We start from the raw sequence: 23,229 nt of genomic DNA, 5'->3' as shown, positions 1-23,229 counted from the left end.
GTGTGGGTCTGTCACCTCATAGTCCTCTAAATTTTCTTTTATCTGCCGTGAAGTCCCTTGATCTTAGTACAACTGCTCAATGCACTTATAGCCCTAGGTCAGTGAAGATAAAGCCCGCCAGGACATGGCCTCCTCTGAGAAGGGTGTGTGGGCATCGATCTTAGGGGTCCCCACACTAGCACAGGCCCCACCCCCAGCAGGCCCCAGGTCAGTTCCTCCCTTGTTGGAGACATACTGGGGCAAAGGGTGTGTGAGTCCTGGCTGAGCCACCAGATAGTTCTCAAAATTTAGTTGAGCCCCAGGATTCCACTTAAAAACAACTATAGCACAGAGATAAGTTACATATTGTTGTAAGCAGATCAGATATAATAATGCAGAGTGGTATATTCACATTTCAAGTTAATTTGTAAAATATTTGCAAAAACAAAGTAACTCTTATGTGTAATAACAACTTGGTGTATGCAGTACCAACTCATTAGTTTTCACAACTTTTTTTTTTTTTTTTAAGTTTTCACAGCAACTCTTAAGATGTAGGGACTAAGCGTATTTACGTTTTAGAATTGAGGAAATGAGTTAGAAAGTTTCAGTAACAAGATCTAATTGGCTGTAATGGTGGGAATTACAACCCATGTTTGTCTCCAGGGTCTGAATTTATTATTTTTTTTAAGATTTTATTTATTTATTTGACTGAGAGAGAGAGAGAGAGATCACAAGTAGGCAGAGCAGCAGGAAGAGAGGTGGGGGAAGCAGGCTCCCCGCTGAGCAGAGAGCCTGATGCAGGGCTCAATCCCAGGACCCTGAGATCATGACCTGAGCTGAAGGCAGAGGCTTAACCCACTGAGCCACCCAGGCGTGACCCCCCACCCCTGAGTCTGAACTTCTGATCCCTCTTTTGTTCCCTTCAACCCTTGCTCACACCTCCGTGTCCCCACCTGATCATGGACCCTGCCTCTCCAGCGAAGGTGCCAAGATGCTGGATATTGACTGCTCGTTGTCCTCACCTATGACTTGACTCACCCTGGCTACACAGCAGAATCACTTGTGGATATATTTTTTTTTATGATGTATCAGTTCCATCCAGAGATGTACTCATTTAATTGGTCTCAGGCTAAGATTATGGACTGTGTCAGCTTGGGAAGAGAACAGATCAGCTGGGTTGTCGCTAAAGAACATCTCCCTTTGTGATTTAGGTCCAGAATTGGGGTTTGAAGGGCAATCCATTTCCAAGCCCTGGGACCAAAGCCAGGGAGACTGCCTTTGTGAGAATTTTTGTTTGGAGAAGAATAGATTAAGTTAATTATAAGGGCTTAATGTGATGTCTGATAGGGGGTTTTATCATTCTGGAGTTTTCTTTGCAGGACTGTTGTGGGGGTACATAGCAGTGGCTCTGTTCGGGGTACAGGAAGGCACTTGAGTAAGATCTAAGATGTGGTCATTGGATGAACTCCTGCCCTCAAAGAAGCTTCATGGAAAAACTCTAAGGAATGTTCTTGGTCTGGAAAGACCGAGTTTCCCCGGGGCATAGGAGGGCTGGAGCAGCCTCATGGTTTACACTAGTATCTGGGATACTGTGCTTGTGGTTCTGCTAGAAGGTGTGGTTCTACCACCGGCTCATAGCGCGATGAGTGAGCTGTCAGCTGGGGTGATGCTAGCTGGTGGTGGGAAGTTGGACAGTGGAGCTGATCTCCGTGAGAGGAAAAGGAGACTGTCTTGTTGAGTCTCTAATCTACATACCAAGGAGTGTAGGCTCAAACCCATGTGTTCACAGCTGCATAGAGAAAACCAGAACCTCTACAACAGATTTTTCAGCAACAGGGTTTATTAATTAAATATTTACAGGAAATAATGTATTGAAAAAGTTTTATCTTTTAGAAAATTCTGTATTTGATATGCTTAGATCAACTTTACCTTTTTGCATTTATATGCCACATTTTCCCCATGAATAGTTATTTTTCTCAAAATCCTGAATTACTGGTTACATTGTATGTTAAAGGCTCTAATTTTAGAGGTTTTTCCCTAGACTTAGTTTCCTGCTACGAAATCTGCCTGAAGTTCCCGCCACTGTGGTTTCCTGACTGCCATCTCCTCAGGTAAGAAGCTTAATGTTGGCTGAGAAATAAGTGATCACTGACACGGAGTGCTCTATACGGTCCGAATCTTCACACGGGCCCCAAATGGCTTTCTATGAACAAAGGGTCTCTCCTTTCTCACTGCAATATGAATCATCTGTTATTCCTCAAGAGCATTCATCCCCTTACATCTTGTGTTCGTGTTTATTCAGACTTCACTGAGTTTTCTTGTGGGCGCCACACCGGTACCTGGCTGCGCGCCGTCCACAGTGCTCAGAGCTAGGGGTGCTCCCTGTGCAGGCCCACAGTGTGTTTCAGGTTGAGACAGAGTGAGTCCTCTTCCATCCTTCATGGTTTTGCTGCGCAGTTGTCACACCTGGGGATTTCTTCCATTTAAGCTGGTGTATGTCACATGAGGAAGAATGACTGAGGGATCTTCTACATTGATTACAGTTTCTTCAATGTGCAAGTCCCCTAGAGGTGTGTTTAAATGTTAACGCTATGGTTGAAGTCTCACCCACATTCACTACATTTATAATACGATGTTATCTAAGGTCAGAATATTTACTGAAGGCATTCATAATTTTCTCTCCATTGTGGGTTCCCTCGTGTCGTCTAAGAGCAGAACACTGACTGAAGGATTTCCCACAAAGATGACATTCATACGGTTTTTCTCCAGTGTGAGTTCTTTCATGTCGTCTGAGGGCAGAACATTTACTGAAGGCTTTCCCACACAGGTGACACTCATATGGCTGCTCTCCAGTGTGTGTTCTCTCATGCTGTCTGAGGTTGGAGGACTGACTGAAGGCTTTCCCACAGAGATGACATTCATACGGTTTCTCTCCAGTGTGCGTTAGATTGTGTTTTCTAAGGTCTGAGCTTTGAATAAAGGCATTCCCACAGATATGGCATTCATATGGTTTCTCTCCAGTGTGAGTCATCTCATGTCTCCTAAGGCTTGAGCAATTACTGAAGGCTTTTCCACACAGATGGCACTCGCATGATTTACCTCTGGTGTGAATTTGCTTATGTTGATTAAGGTAAGACTGGTCACTAAGGGATTTTGGACACTGTTTACTGATACAAGGTGTCTTTTCTGTGTGGGTTAACAAATGTTGACTCAACATGAAGCCATGAGTGAAATCTTCTTCCAAATCTTTATATTCAAAGGGATCCTCTGGAGTAAGAGATTCCTGCTTTTGGGAAAGAGATGAAAGGTGGTTAAAGTTGGCCTACATATCCATACATTCACTTTTCTACACAGAAATCCTAAATTAACCATCAGTGATAGTCTCCAGTTAAAATCTTGCCAGTGTTACTTGCATACGCACAATGTGTTTGTTATTCCCCTGTCTACGTAAAGATTTTTTCTTTTGTAGCATCCCAACTACAGAGCTTATAGATTATGTTTCAAAGACTGGGTATATCATCAGTGTTTATGCAGTTTTGTTTGTTTGTTTGTTTACGATCTTGGGTTATGGTTTGGGGGCTCAGATTGATTTCTTCACTAAATTCAAACTAGCCAAAACTTTTTGCTCAAAAAAAAAAAAGTTTAATCCCAACTTAGTATGAATTAGGTTATTGTGCTCAATTATTAACATCCTATTTCTAGGTCTTTCATTTGGATGACCAGGGTTACTACTCAGGAAACTTACCACTGGCATGATTGCAGATGTGTCCTTCCTGTTGATACGTTGTGTGGCTCTCATTTCTTGTTCTTTAAAGGCATTTCCCCTGCCTGAAATAATTGAAAACAAAACAAATAGTCAGAATGGCAGTAGGGTAATGAAAATGTTGAAAAGCACCAAGACCCATGTGAGTATGTTTCAAAAACTGGCACTTGGATGGGGCAAATATGTCAAATGAAGGAATACTCTAGGAATACTAAATCACAAAGATTTCCAGGATTGAATTATGAAAAAATTCTAATGACGGCAGATTGGGTAGGGAAAGAGAAGAGAAACCTTCAAAGGGGAATATTAGGGTAGGAGTTACTCTGTGAAAGTTTAACTTCATTTAAGTATATGAATATGCTTTCCCCAAAGCCAAAAGAAACACTGGCAAGAGGAAACATGAATTGTGATCGACAAATGCAAGGAATAAGGACAACATTGGAAAAATTTTGCCCCAGTGTTCTCCACATTTTAGAAAATCACTCACTTGACAAAATCTTCTGTTGGTATTTCCAATAACATACAGTGAGTGGGCACCTCCTCATACTGAAGCACAGGTCCCTGCAGCTCACCTGGGCTCTGGCCTTGAAGAAATCCAGTTCCTTCACTCCACAGCTCTTGTCCTTGCTCCAACTGGAAAATCAAATCTGATTTGCAATGCTGATATCCTGTTCATTGAAAAAAGGTACGTGGATTTTTTATTCTGTACTACTAAAAGTCCTCTCCTTCCCCAAGGCTAATCATCATTAAGTCCAGGATAGGCAACTGAGGAAGAATAAGGAGAACACAACAAGAATTTGGATGGAAGAAAACACAAATCCAAATATGTGTTGAAAATGGTGAAGACCTTCTGGATGGTGGTGTCCATGCCCAAATTTAAAGACCGAATGCAGAATCCTCAGTCTTTTCAGAAATGGAGAAATTAAATGTCTCCACAGTGGGTTCAATATTACTTTCAAACAGACCCCAAATAAGCTCAGAGAAATCAAAGTTCTATTTTTGTCATTGGTCTAGTTTCAACCCTTGAAATAATGACTATGGGAGAATCTTTAGAAAATGTTTAAATTGTTTATACATTCAGAAATACTGAATTCCCAGTTCTGCTCTGGTTAGAGACTGAGTAGTAACAAAGACATTAAACTGTGGTCAAAAGTATATTCTAGTGGTATGACACACTAACTGTAGTAAAATAAAAAGAACTTTCTTTCAAGTAAGGTCTATGAAAGATTCAGGGAAGAGAGTGGAGGGGGTATGCGGGTATGCAGAAGCTGTCCGGTTCCTTGCTGACTGACCAACTACCTTCCCACCCACCCATCTGTCTAAGTGTATGCGTTGGCAGACTCACCTAGGGAGACGAGATGACGTATATTTTCCAGCATGACATCCCTGAACAGCTTTCGCTGGGATATGTCCAGCAGGGCCCACTCTTCCTTGGTGAAGTCTACAGCTATATCTTCAAATGTCACTGATTCCTAAAACATCACGGATATTCTGTTTTAGACAGAGCATTCCCTACCGGCGTCCAGAGCAGGAGGGTTGCGATGACAGCACTGAGGAAGAGGGTGGAGGAGCTGGGTGTGCAGAGAGCCCAAACTAAGTCTAGGGCTCCTGTCGTTCGTTCTCGGTGCAGAACTGGCATCTGCCTTTCAGATACATTACAGAGATACAGTCTGAATTAATAAAACTTTACTGTAAAGGAATATCACATGAAGTGTGATATTACATAGCCTGGATTTTTTTTTTTTTTTTTTTTTTTAAGCAACTGGTAATTATGGGGGCACCTGGCTGGATCATTCAGTAGAGCCTGCAACTCTTGATCTCTGGGTCATGAGCTCAGGTCCCAGGTTGGGTGTAGAGCCTACTTATTAAAATAAACACATCAAGTCTCAAACAAACAAAAACTGGTAATTATATCAGACATGATTACAAAATTGGCACCTGAAAATTCATAACTAAAACTCACTTTCTGATTAACTTCAAGTAACTTTATAGACTCAGTATAAGGCAAACAATAACCATGACTTGCCACTTTTAAATCATGACCTTATTCCCACAGATGAACCTTTCATGTCCTGTTAGGAGTATTGAAAGACCCAATGAACTAATGTATGAAGTTCTTCCTAAGTAAACATGTATTAAATACAAGCCATTAGTCATTAAAATATCTGAGAACCTTGAAACCATCTCTAGCATTCTTCAGAAATGAACACGTTTCATGGAGAACTTGGTATACACAGTGTAGTCTTGCTCAGCTCTGCAGGCTCAGGTGTTCATAATAAGGTGTAAGGTCAGAACAGAAGGTTCAGCAGCACAAGCCAGGAACCTCTGAACAGCTGTCCTGAAGGGCAGTGCTGGCCTGACCATTCCTGTGTTATGAGGACTCCTAATTTTCTCTGGACCTTCAACACCAGTCTCCTCTGTCTTGTCCCTCTGGTACAGGAGAACAGAAGCGTCTTGAATGGTTTTGCTTTATGTGGTTTTTAAAAAGTTTCTGCAAGATCTTAAATTTTACTCTACTATATGCCCTTCTCCTGAATATATAGCCACAATTGGAGTTAATACTCCCTATACACTAAGTACAGTTATCAAATATGAAAAAGGTTAATTACAAAAAGGTAAAATATATGAACAGGGGCAAGAATGATAATGAAAATTTAGTTATCTTTTTAAGAAGTTGCCAAAAGTGCAAATATATTCTCTTTAAACTTTAAAATTGGAAAAATATGAATGATTCCTCATGCCCTCTGTGGCCTCAACTTCTCTTGTTCTCCCTTCAGCAGTCCACAGGCCTCACCCAGCGCCCGAAACACTGGACTCGTGGAAAGCACCTCCCGATCGGACCACGGTGTTCTCCCCCTTGCTCATCTCTTCAACCACAACCCTTTATGAAAGGATCTTTAGAGCCAACACTATGATCAATGGGTGGATTATTTCCCAATAAGGATATGGACTGGGTTAGAGAAAGCAAACTTCTTTCTTCTTTTCGGTAAATGCACAAGCTTAATGGAGGCTGGGATAAACTAGTGTGATACTATGTTACTAGTTAATGAGTTTCTGAATCATTATAACCATCCTAGAGTCCTAGGGAAATTTCACTGGAGCTCAGATCCCTGAGGATTTCCCAACTGCAAGTGAATGTTTAAGCCAATAAAATTCGCCCATCTGATGGCCCTAGGTGTTATTTCAGCAGAAAGAGGCTTCCCTACTCACCAGTGGCTGCATTGTCAGTAATTCAGTTGCCAGGTGTCTTTCTCTGGGTTTTCACTCTCAGACAGTCCAAGCACTAAGCAGGCAAAGCTGAGGATGGAGAAAGAAGCCATGAGATCCCAGTCCTATGCCCAATTTCCAGTCTCACCTGCCATGAAGCCCCAAACTTTACCTGGGTGTGACCCCCAGCTTAACCAACAAACATGCAGTGCAGCCTACCAGAAATGAAGAGGACTCACTTCCTCTCCCATGTTCAAAAGAAAGACAAAAAAACAAAAAAGACTAGGACCACAGGTGCTAATAAAAAACATACAAATAATACAATTACAGACATTTTATGAGTAAGAACATCAAAAGTATTGAGTTATACATGTTAATGAGCCCACAGCATCCAGAGTTATTTAACTCCTCCCTGATTGCAAAGCTTAGAGATCCTAGACTCATGCCACATACTGGTTTTTATCTCCATCTGTAGGTAAACATGGAATTTCTCAGATTTCATTATTCTCATACCCAAGCAGTGGTACCCCAGCATCCCCAGGAGCCTTCTGGAGCCATCCTCCCTTCCTGCTGTCCCTCAACTCTAACTTTTAGATCTGCTGCCCATGGACTTGGATGCCAAAAAACCTAAAAAGTCTATTTTATGATAGGGTTCATCAATTCAAGGACTTATTCCATTTGGAGGGATCAGTGGCACTCATTCTGCAAGTCTAGTCCTTAAAAATGTCCTGCACCAGAAAGGAGGAATAGATGAGTCATAATGTTCCTGTCACTTACTGTCCAAATCCTTTATTTCAAGGTCATCCAGATAATACAGAAAGCCTGTGGTTCAGGAGAAAATCTAGTTGCTCTGATTATTTTAATAAAGTGGTAACTTAAGTCCTTAAAATCCTGTTCTGTGTTAATCTTCAGTAGCTGTACTATGCCCGCATTTCATTATTACACACACACGTATGTATATGTACACACCTTTACATATATACACACACATGTGTGAGACACACAGTGAGAAAGCATGTAGAAACTGTCAACTCTCCCCTAAGACACCAATAATTAGATGTACTTCATGGGAAAGTTATGATAATGTGTCATAAACAAAGTAGGAGTAACTCACCCATTTGTACCTGAGGTCCAGAAAAAGAAAAAAAAAGAAATTTGTATCAAATGTGACCCCACTTCGATATTTATATGTATTCGTTTATTTAATCCTCACAATAAGCCTGATTCTATTTACCAGTTTAGCAAATGACATAAACAGAAAAGGTTCAAAAAACTTCAATAATGTAACAAAGTTCTATAGCTAGGAAAAGACCTACTCCTATTTTAATTTTGCTCTGTCTCCTATGAAAATTCCTGAAGGGTTACATACCACACCTAGGTTTTACCTGGAATATGGCATCACTTCTGACTTAATCAGTAGCCCTACCATCATTACAATTTCTTCTCCTTACTTTTTCACAGATACTACACCCCACACTCGGTTCTCTGTACATGGGAACCTCTGTGGACTGGCCACTTCTCAAACATCAGGCTTTCCCCCCTCTTCATTTTTCCTGCCCACTTTAATCCACACCGACTCATTTCAACAGGCACCTACCAGAACCAGCACTTTCTATGTTTCCTGCACTATTAACCACTATTAACCACATTTCCCCTTCAAGATCTCAACTGCAGGGGATTCCACTTACTTGCCTTTCCTCTGACTGTATCTGACACACATAGCTAAGAAGTTGATCCCTGTCTAAAAACAGAACTACTTCTCCTAGGGGTTTTCAAATGTGTCTGCCAACTCGAAGTCATTCTTCCATGCTCCCATAAATATTTCAGATCTTCCCCATGCCTACTGATGCTACACATTCTCGCCTTTCGAAAGGCGAGATTATTCCCTACTACACATACTGTGCTCGCTTGCCAAAGTTGCTATAACAGAGTAGCACTCACTGAAGGGCTTAAACAATAGAAAATTTTCTTCTCACAATTCTGGTGTCACCAGGATTGGTTTCTTGTAACCCCCCCACCCCCAGCCAACTTAGCTCACAGCCAGCCATCTTCCGTCTCCACATGGCCATCCCTCTACACATGTCTGTGACATAATTCCCTCTTCTTGCAAAGTCACTAGTCAAACCAGATTAGGGCCGACCCTAATGCCCTCATTGTACCTTAATTGACAGTTTTAAGGCCCAATCTCCAAATACACACTGAGGGTCAGGACTTCAACATTTGACTTTTGGGAACACAAAATTCAGTCTATAAGAGAGATGAATTATCTATGGTGACACACTCAGTTTTTCATAATATCTACAAATATTGCTACATTCATATCCATTGCTGACTCTTCTCTCCCATTAAATAGAAGTCGTGCTAACTCTAGGTCCAATGTCTCCAAATGAATTCCTTTTTCTCCTGTTTTGTTGAGAACTGTATTCCTGTTTATAAATTAAATTTCCTTTCCCAAAACCCTGTCCATCTCTCCACAATCAATCGCATCATTTAAGTTCATTATCTCTCATAACTTAAAGCAAAAATTTCCTCTGAACCTGTTCTCTCTCCAGTTGCTGCGCTTCTGTCCTCCCTTCAGAATCAAACTGGAAATATGTCCTTTGCTCACATCCTCCTCTCCCTTTAACTTAAAAGGCCACCACTGATTATTTTATGAATATGTATTAACATCACTGATTGTCTCTGTCTCTCCAATAAATCCTTACCTGGAAACAGCCAGGAGTTAAACCTTGACCTCACTTTCAGAACTTCTTCCCCTCTATAATCAGTCCTCCCGAGTCCTCTGTGAAGAATTCCTCAGCCCTACTGGCCCATCTCAAGACTTAAGGTGAGTGCCTGTTCTTTCATACCATGTCCTGGCAGGCTCACACATTGCTTCAGTTGTTCCCATTTTTTCTACTGTTGTCTCTAAATTGAAAGTGACCAATTTCTTATCTGGATTCCCATTTCTTAGAGACCATCTCTGTAAGGACCTATTTAGCAAGAGGCTTTCGTTAAAGTTGCAACTGTCCCTGCTCCCCTTCCCCCAGGGGATTTACTTAAAAACAAGTCCCGGAAACCAGCTCCAGGTAAAGAAGCCCAGGTGGAGACATCGGATCAGTGGGAGGTTGCATACCGTCTCCCTAGCTACCAAGGGGTATGGGCCCCCGCCCTTTGGGAGCCTTTTTGGTGCCAATCCTAACCAAGGTGTGATAGGCTAGTTCAAATGCCTACTAGGGTAAATTACAATTCAGTTGGTTGCCTAGCATCACTGTGGAGTTTCCTGTGTGTGTTACAGTCTCACTGGCCACCTGTGCGTGTGGCCAGGCCCAACCCCAAGGCCTTTGCCCTTAAAAACTAGTCTGTGAAACAGAGAAGGGTCTCTTTAAGAGGTGCGTCCCTGAACGTTCGGTCTGATTCTTGATGCTTGGCGCGAAATAAAGCTTTGCTTGACCTTCGCTTTATATCAGTCTCACTCCTTTAATCACGGACCCATTATTGGGGCATAACAATCTCTGCTTGCATAGTTACGCCTAAAATGAAGTACTTCTCGGGACAATAAGTCCATCCCACCAAATACAGGAATTATTCCTTTGTCTGAGTTTTAGTGGCTGGCTGCATCTGAGTACGGACATTTTAAATGCCTTTACCAAACCAACAAACACACCAGTTCTCTTTCTAGCCTAAGCACTACTATCATTGTTTCCATTCCCATCCACAAACTTCCTACCCCATACTCTTCCATTTCAGTTTAAATCTCCATTACACAGATATTTTCATTAAATTCCAACCAAAGTAAGTGTTTCCCTTGTCCTCTGCCTTGACTTAAATAGAACTACTATTTTTCCAGGTCACGCATGGAATTTGTTATAGATTTACTTTTATTTATGCTGTCCTCTAAGACCTAAATGCAGAAAAATCTACCTATGAATGGTAGAATTAGGCAAGCTCCCCTGTGACCACTACACCTGAATGATAAAAGAGAGAAATTCCATGTCCAGGATAAGAAACCTGCCCCCAAGTGCCTGCAGTCAGATAAACCATCACTTCCTGATTATAAATTCCTCCCTGAAATACAGGAGTCTGTCTTTCCTCATAAAAATTCTATCCAGTACTTACCCAAATCCAAACAGATGAAAAAGCGAATGAAGCCAACTCTTTGATGTGTAGCTACCACACAAAGGACCTCAGAGTTTCTTTTCTCTACATAAATCACCCTTTTGATGATGATCTATGTTTATAAGCAGTTGATAACCTCATCAGTGACATAAATCAAAGGATACACCCTGGTCAGTCTGGATGCCAGTCAATATAAACCTAATCGAGCCAAGCCTTTCTAATAAAATCTTTTCTAATTAGGTAAATCCTATAGATGCAATTAAGGAAAACAGATGATACCCTTTCTATGTAATATTTTTTTAGAGTTGTTTTAGGTTCATCACAAACTGAGCAGAAAATACAGATAGTTCCTATACACCTCCTACCCCCCCAAAAGAACAGCCTCCCCCACTACCCGTATCCCACTCCAGACTGGAACATTTGTTAGAACTGATGAACCTACCCAGATACATCATCATCACCCCCAAGTCCTTGTTTCCAGTACCGTTCGCCCTTGGTGCTCTATCTTCTGGTGGTCTGAAATGTGTAATGACATACATGCACCTTTACAGTATCGTCAGAGTATTTTCACTGCTCTAAAAATCCTGTGCTCTGCCTATTCATCCCTGCCCACCCCCTCAACCCCTGGCCACCACTGAATGTTTTATCGTCTTCTAGTTTCACTTTTCTAGAATGTCATAGTTGGGATCACACAGTATGTACTTTTCAGACTGGCTTCTTTTACTTAGTAACAGGCATTCAAGGCTCCTCCATGTGTTTTCACTGGCTTGATAGCTCATTTCTTTTTACCACTGAATAATATTCTAGCATTTAGATATACCATGTTTGTTTATTCATCACCCACTGAAGGACATTTGGGTTGCTTCCACGTTTTGGCGATTATGAATAAAGCTGCATTCATGTGGAAGTTTTTGTGTGGACATATGTATTCCAACTCATTTAGATAAACAGTGAGAAAGAATCATGACTGCTGGATCATGTGGTAATAAGTTTAATTTTATAAAAAGCTTCCCAACTATCTTCCAAAGTGGCTGCACCAGTTTGCATTCCTACCAGTAATGAATTAAGAGCTCCTGGTGCTCTGCATCTATACCAGCATTTGGTGGTCTCAGTATTTTCGATTTTCCCCATTCTAATGGCACATAGTGGTGTTTTTTGTTTTGTTTTGTGCATTTCATTGACATACGACGTTGAGCATATTTCAAGGGCTTGTTTTCTATCTATAATCTTCTTTGGTAAGGTTCAGATCTTTTGCCATTTTTTAATGGAGTTGATAATTTTCTTGTTGATTTTTTAAATATTTTATATATTATGATTAAGTCCTTTATCAGTTGTGTGTTTTGCAAATATTTTCTCTCAGCTTGTGGCTTCTCTTCTCACTTTTTTGACAGCATTTTTCACAAAGCAGAAGTCTTTGATTTTAATCCAGTTCACTTATCAGTTACTTCTTCCATGGATCTTGCCTTTGATGTTATAGTTTAAAAGTCATTGCCAAACTTAAGGTCACCTTGATTTTTTCCTGTGTTTTCTTCAAGGAGTTTGATAATTTAGATCTGTTATGTGTTTTAAGTTAAATTTTTAAGAGTATTAAGGTCTGTGTGTAGATTGTATTGTTTTGTGTATTGATTTCCAGTTGTGACCTGCTCCCTCATTGTTGAAAATACTTTCATTGTATTATTTTTGCCCCTTTGTCAATTATCAGTTTACGGTATTTATGTGGGTATACTTATTGGCTCCCTACTGTTGTTTCATTGATCTAGCTGTCTGTTTCATCAACAGATTATATCCTTTCATTCTTCATCCTTCTCAAGATCTCAAAAGCAACCTTCATCTCTTTTCCCAGAGGCCTCACCATTTGGTGAGCTTTGGTAGTTCTGGGAAACAATGGAACAAAGCTAAAGCCAAGAGCTCTATCCTGCTATTTATTTATTTATCTATCTATCTATTTATTTATTTATTTAGATTTTCTTTATTTTCGAGACAGAGCATGCATGAGCAAGGGGCAGAGGGAGAGAGTCCCAAGGGGATCCCATGCTATGCACAGAGCCAAAGGCGTGGCCATAGTGTTCACTTTTACTTAAAATAAAGTCTGATTTGGACTACTGTCCACCCGTTCTCAAGCACCTTCATTATGCATCAGGGAAATTTCCAGTCATTAAGCTGTTGGAACACAGAATACGTCCAAAGAAGCCTATATGAGCCATACGTAGTGACCAAGGGCGAAAATAACTTAAACATGTAAGGTTGAAGAGGCTGGGCCACTTCAACTGTGGAGATCTGCCGTGGCAGCATCCCAGAATTCCATCCAGAATGAATCAATGCTAGACCCACCTAACTAAAGAGGCATGATGCTAATACCGCAGCAAGACATCATCCACAACCAGGATTCTCCCCCACGTCCTGATTGTGCAGAATCCTGGAACTTCATTCACCATCACTGAGATCTACCTTGGGCAGCAGAGAAGACCCTTATAGTTCATCCCTTCTCAAGCAAATGGAACAGCTGTGACAGCTGGTTTCAGAAGGCAGCAGGCTCCTGTTTCTCCCAACTATAAGAAATGGGGTCCACTCAAGAAGTCACTGAGGCAGAGGTAGGAGGAGTTACCCTAATTGGCTTCCTTAAAAGGAAAGACAGAACATCCCAGTTCTTTCTCAGTTCTACCATTACAGTCCTATCCTGGAACAACAAAGGAGAGTTACTAATTTTTTCATATGTTCCTTCAGTCCCTCTGGTAGTTATGCTTGACTTGGCATGCACTGGTTCCCAAGAGTTGCTTATAAAATATTCAGGGGTTTTGTAACTGGATCGTACACCCTTGTTAGCTTGAGTTTGGTCAGTATACAAGGAAATCAGCAAATGATATAAATCAAGACTTTGTCTGTTTCAGAGTCAGTTAACTACCGCAGACTGCCAGAAGCCACTAACCTGTGTGTTTCCCTTTCCAACAGGACCACAGAATGTGGACTCTTGCCTCCATTAGCATTATCTTGAGAGAACACTAATTTCCTCCATCATATGGAATCTTGTATATCTGACTTAAAATTGAGAACATTATCTTAAAAATAACATGCTTTATGATTTCTAAAACAAACATATTTGTTTAAAAAGTATTTCACATTTCTGCAAAAGTTAGCACTGTGGTCCCTAGCCCAGAACTCCCATTCCAGCAGAGGTGTCCATTCCCAGACTGTAAGCCTGAAGGTTCTCTTCAACTCGCTCACATCTTCCAGCCTCGCTCTGTACGAAGTCTGTGGATGACTCACAGACAGGGGAAGAGGCCATCTGCCCCGATACACCATCAACACTGACCACATACTAGGTGACAGGTATTCACTTGTGGTCTTGCCATTTACTCAGAAGACCCTTTGCCATCTTCACCTTTCCTCTCAGGAAACCAGTCTGGATAGGATTCACGTGACCTGACAAAACCCTGAAAGCATATCATTAACTGGCTCATATTTATCTGGTTCAAAAACCTGTTCCCTGGCCACAGGTTATAAGTTGTGTCTTCTCATGGTTTCAAATGCCTCTGGAAAATAGCAACTCCAGAGGATAAACGATTTGGCAGGAAGGGAAAGGATAAAGGAGGATGCAGGGTGTGTAAGTAAGGGTGGTGAGAAGTGGGACTGAGTCATTTCGTGGCTTCACGCCCACCCTTCAGTAGATGAGTTTGGGCTGGATTAAAGGGGACCAGAGAGTGGAGCAGAACTTTCTGCAGAAGAGCCTTGGCATCCTCTCTCCTGACATGGGGTATGGACTTCCAGGAACTTGAGGGTTTGGGGTCTGGGTATCTTAGGCAAACAGAGAAGATGTGAGGGGTAGAGGAGAAATCTTCAGCATTGGAGTACTTGGCTCAAATGGCTGCAGTGAATCCATCCTTTCTAGTTGAGACAATACTTGGGTTGTGAGACCATTCACTCTCATATTGAGTTTCCAAAGCTTCTGAAGATGCTGGACTACTGCCTGTAGGAATTCATCTGCTGAGAAGGAGTTTACCAGTTTTAGGTTCTGGAATCTATCAACTTCACAGAGGGTCCATCATAAACCCCTTATCTGACACTTAAGGAAATGTCCACTTCAGGAAGTACAGAGCCTTCAGCCTGGACAAGGTCACCACCTACCTGTCACTGAAGGCAGGAACAGCTTCCAAGCCACAGTTGTGTTGGAAGAGGAGTGAAGAGGGGCCATTTTCCTCGAAGATCCAGGACTTTGAAATTTTACAGTTGTGCAGCTCCAGATTTGTCAGGAATTGGGGGAGTTTTGGTGACTGGGAGTTTCCTCAAGTGTGCAACATGCAACTATAGTTTAGTCAGGTGGGGGCACCTCTTCCCAACTTCCTTTAATCAAAGCTGGAATGATTTCAGATTTATGCCTCAGCTCCCACACGAGGAGTAGCATCCCACACTCAGTGACAAGAACCCTGATCCCATGTATCACCAGGAGAGAAGCCTTACCTGCAATAACTAAACATTATCAAGCTCAAAGGACTAAAATCTATTGACTTCGACTTGAATTGGACAGCGGAATGATTAATGTTCAGGGCTCTTGAACAGTATCAAAGCTCAAACGAGCCACCATACATATACCCTCTGAGAAGGCCAGCATGGGTTCTGTGTAAGAACTGCCATCCCTATAAAGCAGATATGCTCAAGCATTTTCCCAAATATGAGTCCATACATACATACCCTGTAAGGTGTCAGGTACATGTCTCCATAGTGTGGAATGCTCAACTAGCATCTTCCAAAGCTTACAAACTCTGCAGAGGAAGAAAACCGACATTCATCTCCAAAGCTGATGAGAGCACCCACAGTCTCACACCCGGCCCCTTGCTGTCTTCCTCCACGGCTACGAGGCCAGAAGATGGGTGGATACCCGGTTCCAATTGTGCCCTCAGCTCTTGTACCAGTATTTTCCCTTGTAGGGCACTTGGACCGGGCCCTATGGCTCCATACCCCTCCGACACCCACCTTTTTCCCTGAGTTTTGAGGTACTTGCCCTTTGGAGGAGTGAGAACATCCCTCCCCTGGACACTGGTCCATACCTGGAAATCTGAATCTCTTCTGTAATGCACAGAAATGAGAATGTCTTCAGCATCACAGAGCTAAGCAGTGCCAAAGTGATAAGCAAACTTTGCTCTCTGCCGGCTGTATGCATGTACTGTGATGAAGAAATTGAATCTTTTGACTTCTTGGGTGAGCTGAAGGGCCTGAGGAACTGGAGAATGGTTTAAATGTCTGGAGAGGTGAAAGCAGGATTCTGGGCACCGGATCCTCTTATTTTCCTCTGAGTCACCCAGTGGAGAAGACAGAGCTTTGATTCAGATCTGAAAGAGAACCCATATATTAATGCGAGGATCTGGTAACTGGGGAAAGGTACCAACATCCAGGACACTCAACTATGCCTAAAATATACTCTATAAAATATGGTTTACCAACTGAATTATCCAGAACATATAGGAGAATCCAAGGGGACAGAGGGAAAATCTAGGGAAGCTAATATCACATTGGTTAGGGGATTATGTTAGGTTCTGCCTTCAAGGCAAATTTAGATTGAAATGTAAAATTATGTTTTACATTTAGAATTTTTCTTCAAAAGAAAATACAGGGATATGTAGGGAATCCCTATACACATGAAACAGGGAAGTCCTATGAGTGGGAAGGAAAGCTTTACCTAGGTATCACTGTGTTTTGTCCATGTTTCCAAGTAGTACACATCAAAGGTCATGAGTGGATGAAAACCGTAAATAAAAAAGCAGCTTCTCGGTAGCTGATATTTCTTAGATTATCGAAAATGCCAGCTAAATCTCACAAACTTTTGCAATGTCCTGTGTTAAACAGTCATCATTTTGAACCAGGAAGAGGTCCTGACCCGTATTTCTCTGCAAACTACAATCATGAATTCATAGGGTTTAAGGAGAGTCCAACTCAATGAAAATGGCATGGAAAAAATAACACAGTTAACTATTAAAAAGGAAGAGGAAGGGGCGCCTAAGTGGCTCAGTGGGTTAAAGCCTCTGCCTTCGGCTCAGGTCATGATCCCAGGGTCCTGGGATGGAGCCCCACATCAGACTCTCTGCTCGGTGAGGAGCCTGTCCCCCCCCCCCCCCCCGTCTCTCTGCCTACTGTGTCTCTCTCTCTGTGTCAAGTAAATAAATAAAATCTTAAAAAAAAAAAAAAGGGAAGAGGAAGGAGTGAGAAAATAAATGAATATTAATACTCAAAGAATCCTTTGCCTTGGTGCAAAACATTTAAGAATTATCCAATAATTTAAGTAATGGATAAACAACAAATTATTAAAAACCTTAAAAATAGGAGAGCCTGGGTGGCTCAGTCCATTCAACATCTGCCTTCAGCTAGGTCATGATCCCAGAATCCTGGAATCAAGCCCCGAGTCAGGCTCCCTACTCAGTAGGGAGCCTCCTTTTCCTTCGCCCTCTGCCTGCTGCACACGCACGCACGCGCTCTCTCTCCCTCTCTCTCTCTCTGTGTCAAATAAATAAAAATAGGACTTCAAAGCAGAATTATAAGGATGAAAGAGATTACAAGGAAGAAGGAAAAATGACTTGGCAAAGCTCCCAAACTTCCAAAAATAAAACAAAAACCATTTAAAAGAGACCACACTGAGAGGTACAAAAAAGAAAAAGAGACACTGATGCAAAACCACTCATTAATATTGCCTTAAAATGAGCAAAAGAGAAAAGGATTAAGTAAAAATCATTCAACGCTGTCAAAGACAAGCCCACCCACAACCTATGAAATCTATGTTACTGGTAAAGACTACAAAGGAAATGATATGACAAAAAATAACTTCATAAATTCAACAAAAAAATATTAAAGCATACAAAAAAGAATTTGTGAGTTTGTGGAAATGCAGTTTGGAAAATCACATATAAAGCAATAAAAAATAAAAGTGCCCCAAAGAGTCTATAATTCAAACATGAATCATTTGAGGATCATTGTAAAAACTCAAGTGAGATATGAGATGATATTCAGTGAACAAAATGTGATCATGAAGAAGGCCTACAAAATCTTTAGGGAAACCAACTGTGACCCTTAAATCTTATAACCAAGTGAACTCTTCCTCAACTCTCATGAGATGGATTTAGAGAAGATTTGTAAGCATAAAACACAGATGAATCAGCAATAATTTAACTAGTGGCACGGAGACTGTGCCAAAGAGAAAAAAAGGGACACACACTACTTAATATTTTTAGAGCACTGCTAAACATTAAGATTTCCCAACCCTTTCCGCATTACTTGGACACAGCTGCTTAGTTCTGAATACAACATTTATTTTCTCCATACCAAAACCACGTTCTCCAACAAATCTGCCAATGAAATGACTGATATCTGTACCCATTCACCAGAGCTGCAATCTGGAAAAATGATGTTATTAAGTGAGCTCCCTAGAATCCCAACACCAGTGACGGGTCCGACTATTCTAGGTGCTAGGGAGATAAAAGTTTACAAGTTAAATAACCCAAACAGTCCTCCTTTCTTGCCTCTTACCTTCTAGTAATACACAAACTGAAAAGCAAAGGAACAAAGTACAAGCTTTAAATATGAAATGTATCCTTCAAATTAATACTATAATAGAAAAACCTCTCAAATCCAACCTTTCATAATTTTTACATCTCCCCTCAAACCCAACCTACCCAGGAACAGCACAGGTCCACAGCAAAGGAGTCCCTAAAATTTGGATTTTTTTTTTTAAAATTCAGACTTTTGAAACTCAGTCTCATGCCAAAGATAAAAAGGCTTGAACATGGGCAGGGTGAGTGCGGGGTTCAGATGGAAACCAGGGTCACGAATAGGTCAACTGATTCCTCTTCTGTAAAAGTTCACTGAAGAGCATGAAGTTTTAGCTCCCAGGCTAGAGAGCAGGGTGCAGCCATCTTCATCTGGCCTATCAGGGAGCAAAAAGCCAAAAAGCCTTCAGGGAGCAAAACAGGACACACAGTGGAGGCTGGAGCCTGGTACACCTAGCCCTGCCCACCCAGCATCCTGGAGAGGCATTTCCACTGAAACAAGATGGCCTGAGTATCAGCGCAGCAGGTCCCTCCTCCAGAGGACTAGAACAAACAGCCAGGTCTCACCCAGTTTATTGATCAGAGAGTGCTGCAAAGCTTCAGCTCTAACGGAAATAGAATCGAGCTTCCTTTTTACTTCTGTTCTTTATTTCTTCCTATTTTCCAAGTCCTTTTATTATTATTATTTGTATACTCCATATGGGTGTGTGTGCATTTGTGTGTGTATATATTTGCACACTTTGATTTCATTTTATTTTTTTCTTCTGGATTCTAGATTCTTTTAACAAGCAAAACAAAACAGACCGAGGATCTAGTGATTTTCTTTTGCTTTTTTGGGTTTTTTTTTCTTTTTTTGTTTTGTTTTTTGGTTTTTTTTTTTGCTTTGTGTTTTTCTTCTTTTTCTCTTTCTTCATTTTTTTTCTGGAATAAATGACAATAACCCCAAAAGGAAGAACATGACGTAGAACTCACAGCCAGGGATTTAATCAACATAAATATAAGTAAGATGTCTGAACCAGAATTTAAAACAATGATTATAAGGATACAAGCTGTGGAAGGCCAGAAAGGAGTGGAAGGATATATTCAACATGCTGAATAGGACAAATATGCAGCCAAGAACTCTTTACCCAGCAAGGCTGTCATTCAGAATAGGAAGAGAGAGAGATTTCCAGACAGCCAAAAACTAAAGAAGTCTGTGACCACTAACCCAGCCCTGCAAAAAATTTTAAGGGGGACTCTCTGAATGGAGAAAAAACCAAAAGCAACAAAAACCAGAAAGGACAAAGACCATCAACAGAAACACCAACTCTACAGGTTACAGGTCACACAATGGCTCTAAATTCATCTCTCTCAATAACCACTGAGTGTAAATGGACTAAATCAATCAAAAGACACAGAGTATCAGAATGAATTAAAAAAAAAAAAAAAGACTCCTCTATATGCTGCCTACAAGAAACTTATTTTAGACCCAATGACACCTGCAGAATGAAAGTAAGGCAGTGGAGAACCATTTATCATGCTAAGGGTATCAAAAGAAAGCTGGTATAGCAGTCCTTTTATCAAGACAAATTAGATTTTAAGCCAAAGACTGTAGTAAGGGATGAAGAGGGACACTATATCATACTTAAAGGGTCTAACCAACAAGGAGATCTAACAATTAGAAATATCTATGATCCTAACTTGAGAGCAGCCAATTCTTTTTTTTTTAAAAAGAGTTTATTTATTTATTTGACAGATGGATATCACAAGTAGGCAGAAAGGCAGGCAGAGAGAGAGGAGGAAGCAGGCTCCCTGCTGAGCAGAGAGCCCGATGTGGGGCTCGATCCCAGGATCATGACCTGAGCCGAAGGCAGAGGCTTTAAACCACTGAGCCACCCAGGCACCCCGAGAGCAGCCAATTCTATAAACCAATGAATAATAAAATTAAAGAAACACATTGATAATAATACGATAATCATAGGGGACTTTAACACCCCATTTACAGCAACGGACAGATCATCTAAGCAGAAGATCAACAAGGAAACAGGGATTTTGACACAATGGACCAGATGGACTTCACAGATATACAGAGCATTCCACTCTAAAGCAACAAAATACACATTCTTCTCAAGTGCACATGGAACATTCTCCAGAACAGATCACATACTGGGTCACAAATCAGGTGTCAACCAGTACCAAAGACTGGGATTATTCCCTGCATATTTTCAGACTACAATACTTTGAAAGTTGAACTCAATCACAAGAGGAAATTTGGAAGGAAGTCAAACACTTGGGAGGTTAACATCCTGCTACAGAACGAATGGGTCAACCAGGATATTAAAGAATTTTAAAAATTCATGGAAATGATGAAAACACAACTGTTCAAAACCTTTGGGATGCAGAAAATGCAGTCCTAAGAGGAAAGGAATAGCAATACAAACCTTTCACAAGAAAGAAAAGTCTCAATACACAAGCTAACCTTACACTTAAAGGAGCTGGAGAAAGAACAGCAAATAAAGCCTAAACCAAACTGGAGATCAGAATTAATAAAGATTAGATCAGAAGTCAATGAAATAGAGACCAAAAGAATAGCAGAACATACCAACAAAACTAGGAGCTGGTTCTCTGAAAGAATTAATAAGATCAACAAACCCATAGCGGAATCAAAAAGAAAAGAGAAAGGACCCAAATTAATAAAATCAGGAATGAAAGAGGAGAAATCACAACAGACACCAAAGAAATACAAACAATTATAAGAATATATTATGAGCAATTATATGCTAACATTAAGCAATCTGGAAGAAATGGATACACTCTTAGAAACATGTAAACTACCAAAAACTGAAATAGAAACAGAAAAACTAAACAAAATTGTAACAAGCAAGGAAATTGAGCAGTAATCAAAAATCTTCCCTAGAGTCCAGGCTACCTGTCTTCCCACAGGAATTCTACCAAACATTTAAAGAACTAATACCTATTCTTCTGAAGCTATTTCAAAAAACAGAAATAGAAGGAAAACTTCCAAACTTGTTCTATAAGGCCAGCAGTACCTTGATCCCCAAACCAGAAAAGACCCTATCAAAAAGGAGACTTACAGACCAATATCCCTGATGAACATGGATGTCAAAAATCAATCAAGACATTAACCAGTAGGATCCAACCAGTACATTAAAAGAATTCACCACAACCAAAGTGGGATTTACTCCTGGGCTGCAAGGGGGTTCAACATTCACAAATCAATGTGAAATAATACATTAATATAAGAAAGGACAAGAACCACATGATCCTCTCAATAGACACAGAAAAGGCATCTGACAGAGTGTAGCATCCTTTCTTGATTAGAACTGTCCACAGTTAAGTTAGTTCTAATAGAACTGTGAGGGAACATACCTCAATATCATAAAAGCCATATATAAGAAGCCCACCATGAATATCATTGAATGTGAATATCATTCTCAATCTCCTCACTGTTGTTTAACAGCGCATCAGAAGTTCTAGCTTCAGCAATCAGAAAACAAAAAGGAATAAAAGGCATTCAAATTGCCAAAGAAGTCAAACTCTGTCTTCGCAGATGAAATGATACTTTTTGTGGAAAATCCAAAAGACTCCACCCCCAAATTGCTAGAACTCATACAGCAATTCAGCACCATGGCAGGCTATAAAATCAATGCACAGAAATCAGTTGGATTTCTATGCACTAACAAAGAGAAAAAAGAAAGAGAAATTAAGGAATCGATACCATTTACAATAGCACTGAAAACCATAATGTAACTAGGAATAGACCTAACCAAAACTACAGAAAACTTATGAAAGAAATTGAGGAAGACATAAAGAAATGGAAGAACATTCCAGGCTCACGGATTGGAAGAACAAATACTTGTTAAAATGCCTATGCTACGCACTCAATGCAATCCCTATCAAAATACCATTGAGGGGGGGTGGTGCCTGGGTGGCTCAGTGGGTTAATCCTTGTCCTTTGGCTCAGGTCCTGATCCCAGGGACCTGAAATCGAGCCTGCTTCCCCCCTCTCTCTCTGCCTGCCTCTCTGCCTACTTGTGATCTCTGTCAAATAAATAAATAAAATCTTTACAAAAAAAAAAAAATACCATCGACATTTCTCAGAGCTGGAACAAATAATCCTAAAACTTGTATGGAAACCAAAAAGGCCCCAAACAGCCAGAGGAATGTTGAAAAAGAAAACCAAGGCTGGTGGCATCACAATGCCTGACTTCAAGCTCTATTACAAAGCTGTAATCATCAAGACAGTATAGTACTGGCACAGAAACAGGCACATAGATCAGTGGAACAGAATAGAAAACCCAGAGATGGACCCTCAACCCTCAGGTCAATTAAATGTAGAAGAATGAAACTGGACCATTTTCTTACACCACACACTAAGATAAACTCAAAATGGATGAAAGACCTAATGGTGAGATAGGGATCCATCAAAATCCTAGAGAAGAACACAAGCAGAAACCTCCTCGATCTTGGCCACCACAACTTCTTGCTAGACACGTCTCCAAAGGCAAGAGAAACAAAGGCAAAAACGAACTATTGGGACTTCATCGGGATAAAAAGCTTCTCCAGAGTGAAGGAAACAATCAACAAAACTATAACGGAGTCTATGAATAGGAGAAGATATTTGCAAAGAACATACAGGATAAAGGGGTAGTA

The 23,229-nt window shown here is 40.8% G+C and overlaps 1 protein-coding gene across 1 annotated transcript; it reads right to left on the bottom strand.

Moving 5' to 3' along the window:
* Window positions 1-1,801: 1,801 nt before the first annotated feature.
* LOC122890027 (zinc finger protein 705A-like) lies at window positions 1,802-7,037 on the bottom strand. Its single transcript, XM_044225707.1, has 5 exons — window positions 6,953-7,037; window positions 5,088-5,214; window positions 4,315-4,410; window positions 3,725-3,807; window positions 1,802-3,265 (listed from the first exon to the last, which is right to left on the bottom strand). Exons 1-5 carry the CDS (start codon window positions 6,962-6,964, stop codon window positions 2,615-2,617), a joined length of 969 nt encoding a protein of 322 aa, XP_044081642.1. The 5' UTR covers window positions 6,965-7,037; the 3' UTR covers window positions 1,802-2,614.
* Window positions 7,038-23,229: the final 16,192 nt, after the last annotated feature.

Source organism: Neovison vison, chromosome 11 (assembly GCF_020171115.1).
Source record: "Neovison vison isolate M4711 chromosome 11, ASM_NN_V1, whole genome shotgun sequence".
Lineage (NCBI taxonomy): Eukaryota > Metazoa > Chordata > Mammalia > Carnivora > Mustelidae > Neogale > Neogale vison.
The sequence above is the reverse complement of the archived record's forward strand: the minus strand, read 5'-3'. Positions and strand labels throughout refer to the sequence as shown.

Excerpts from the sequence above, each read along its gene's own strand:
- LOC122890027 (XM_044225707.1), bottom strand. Across the intron at positions 3,808-4,314 it reads TCTTCAAGGCCAGAGCCCAG|GCAGGGGAAATGCCTTTAAA; the intron begins GTGAGCTGCAGG and ends CAATTATTTCAG. Across the intron at positions 3,266-3,724 it reads CATCTGCAATCATGCCAGTG|CAGGAATCTCTTACTCCAGA; the intron begins GTAAGTTTCCTG and ends CTTTCCCAAAAG.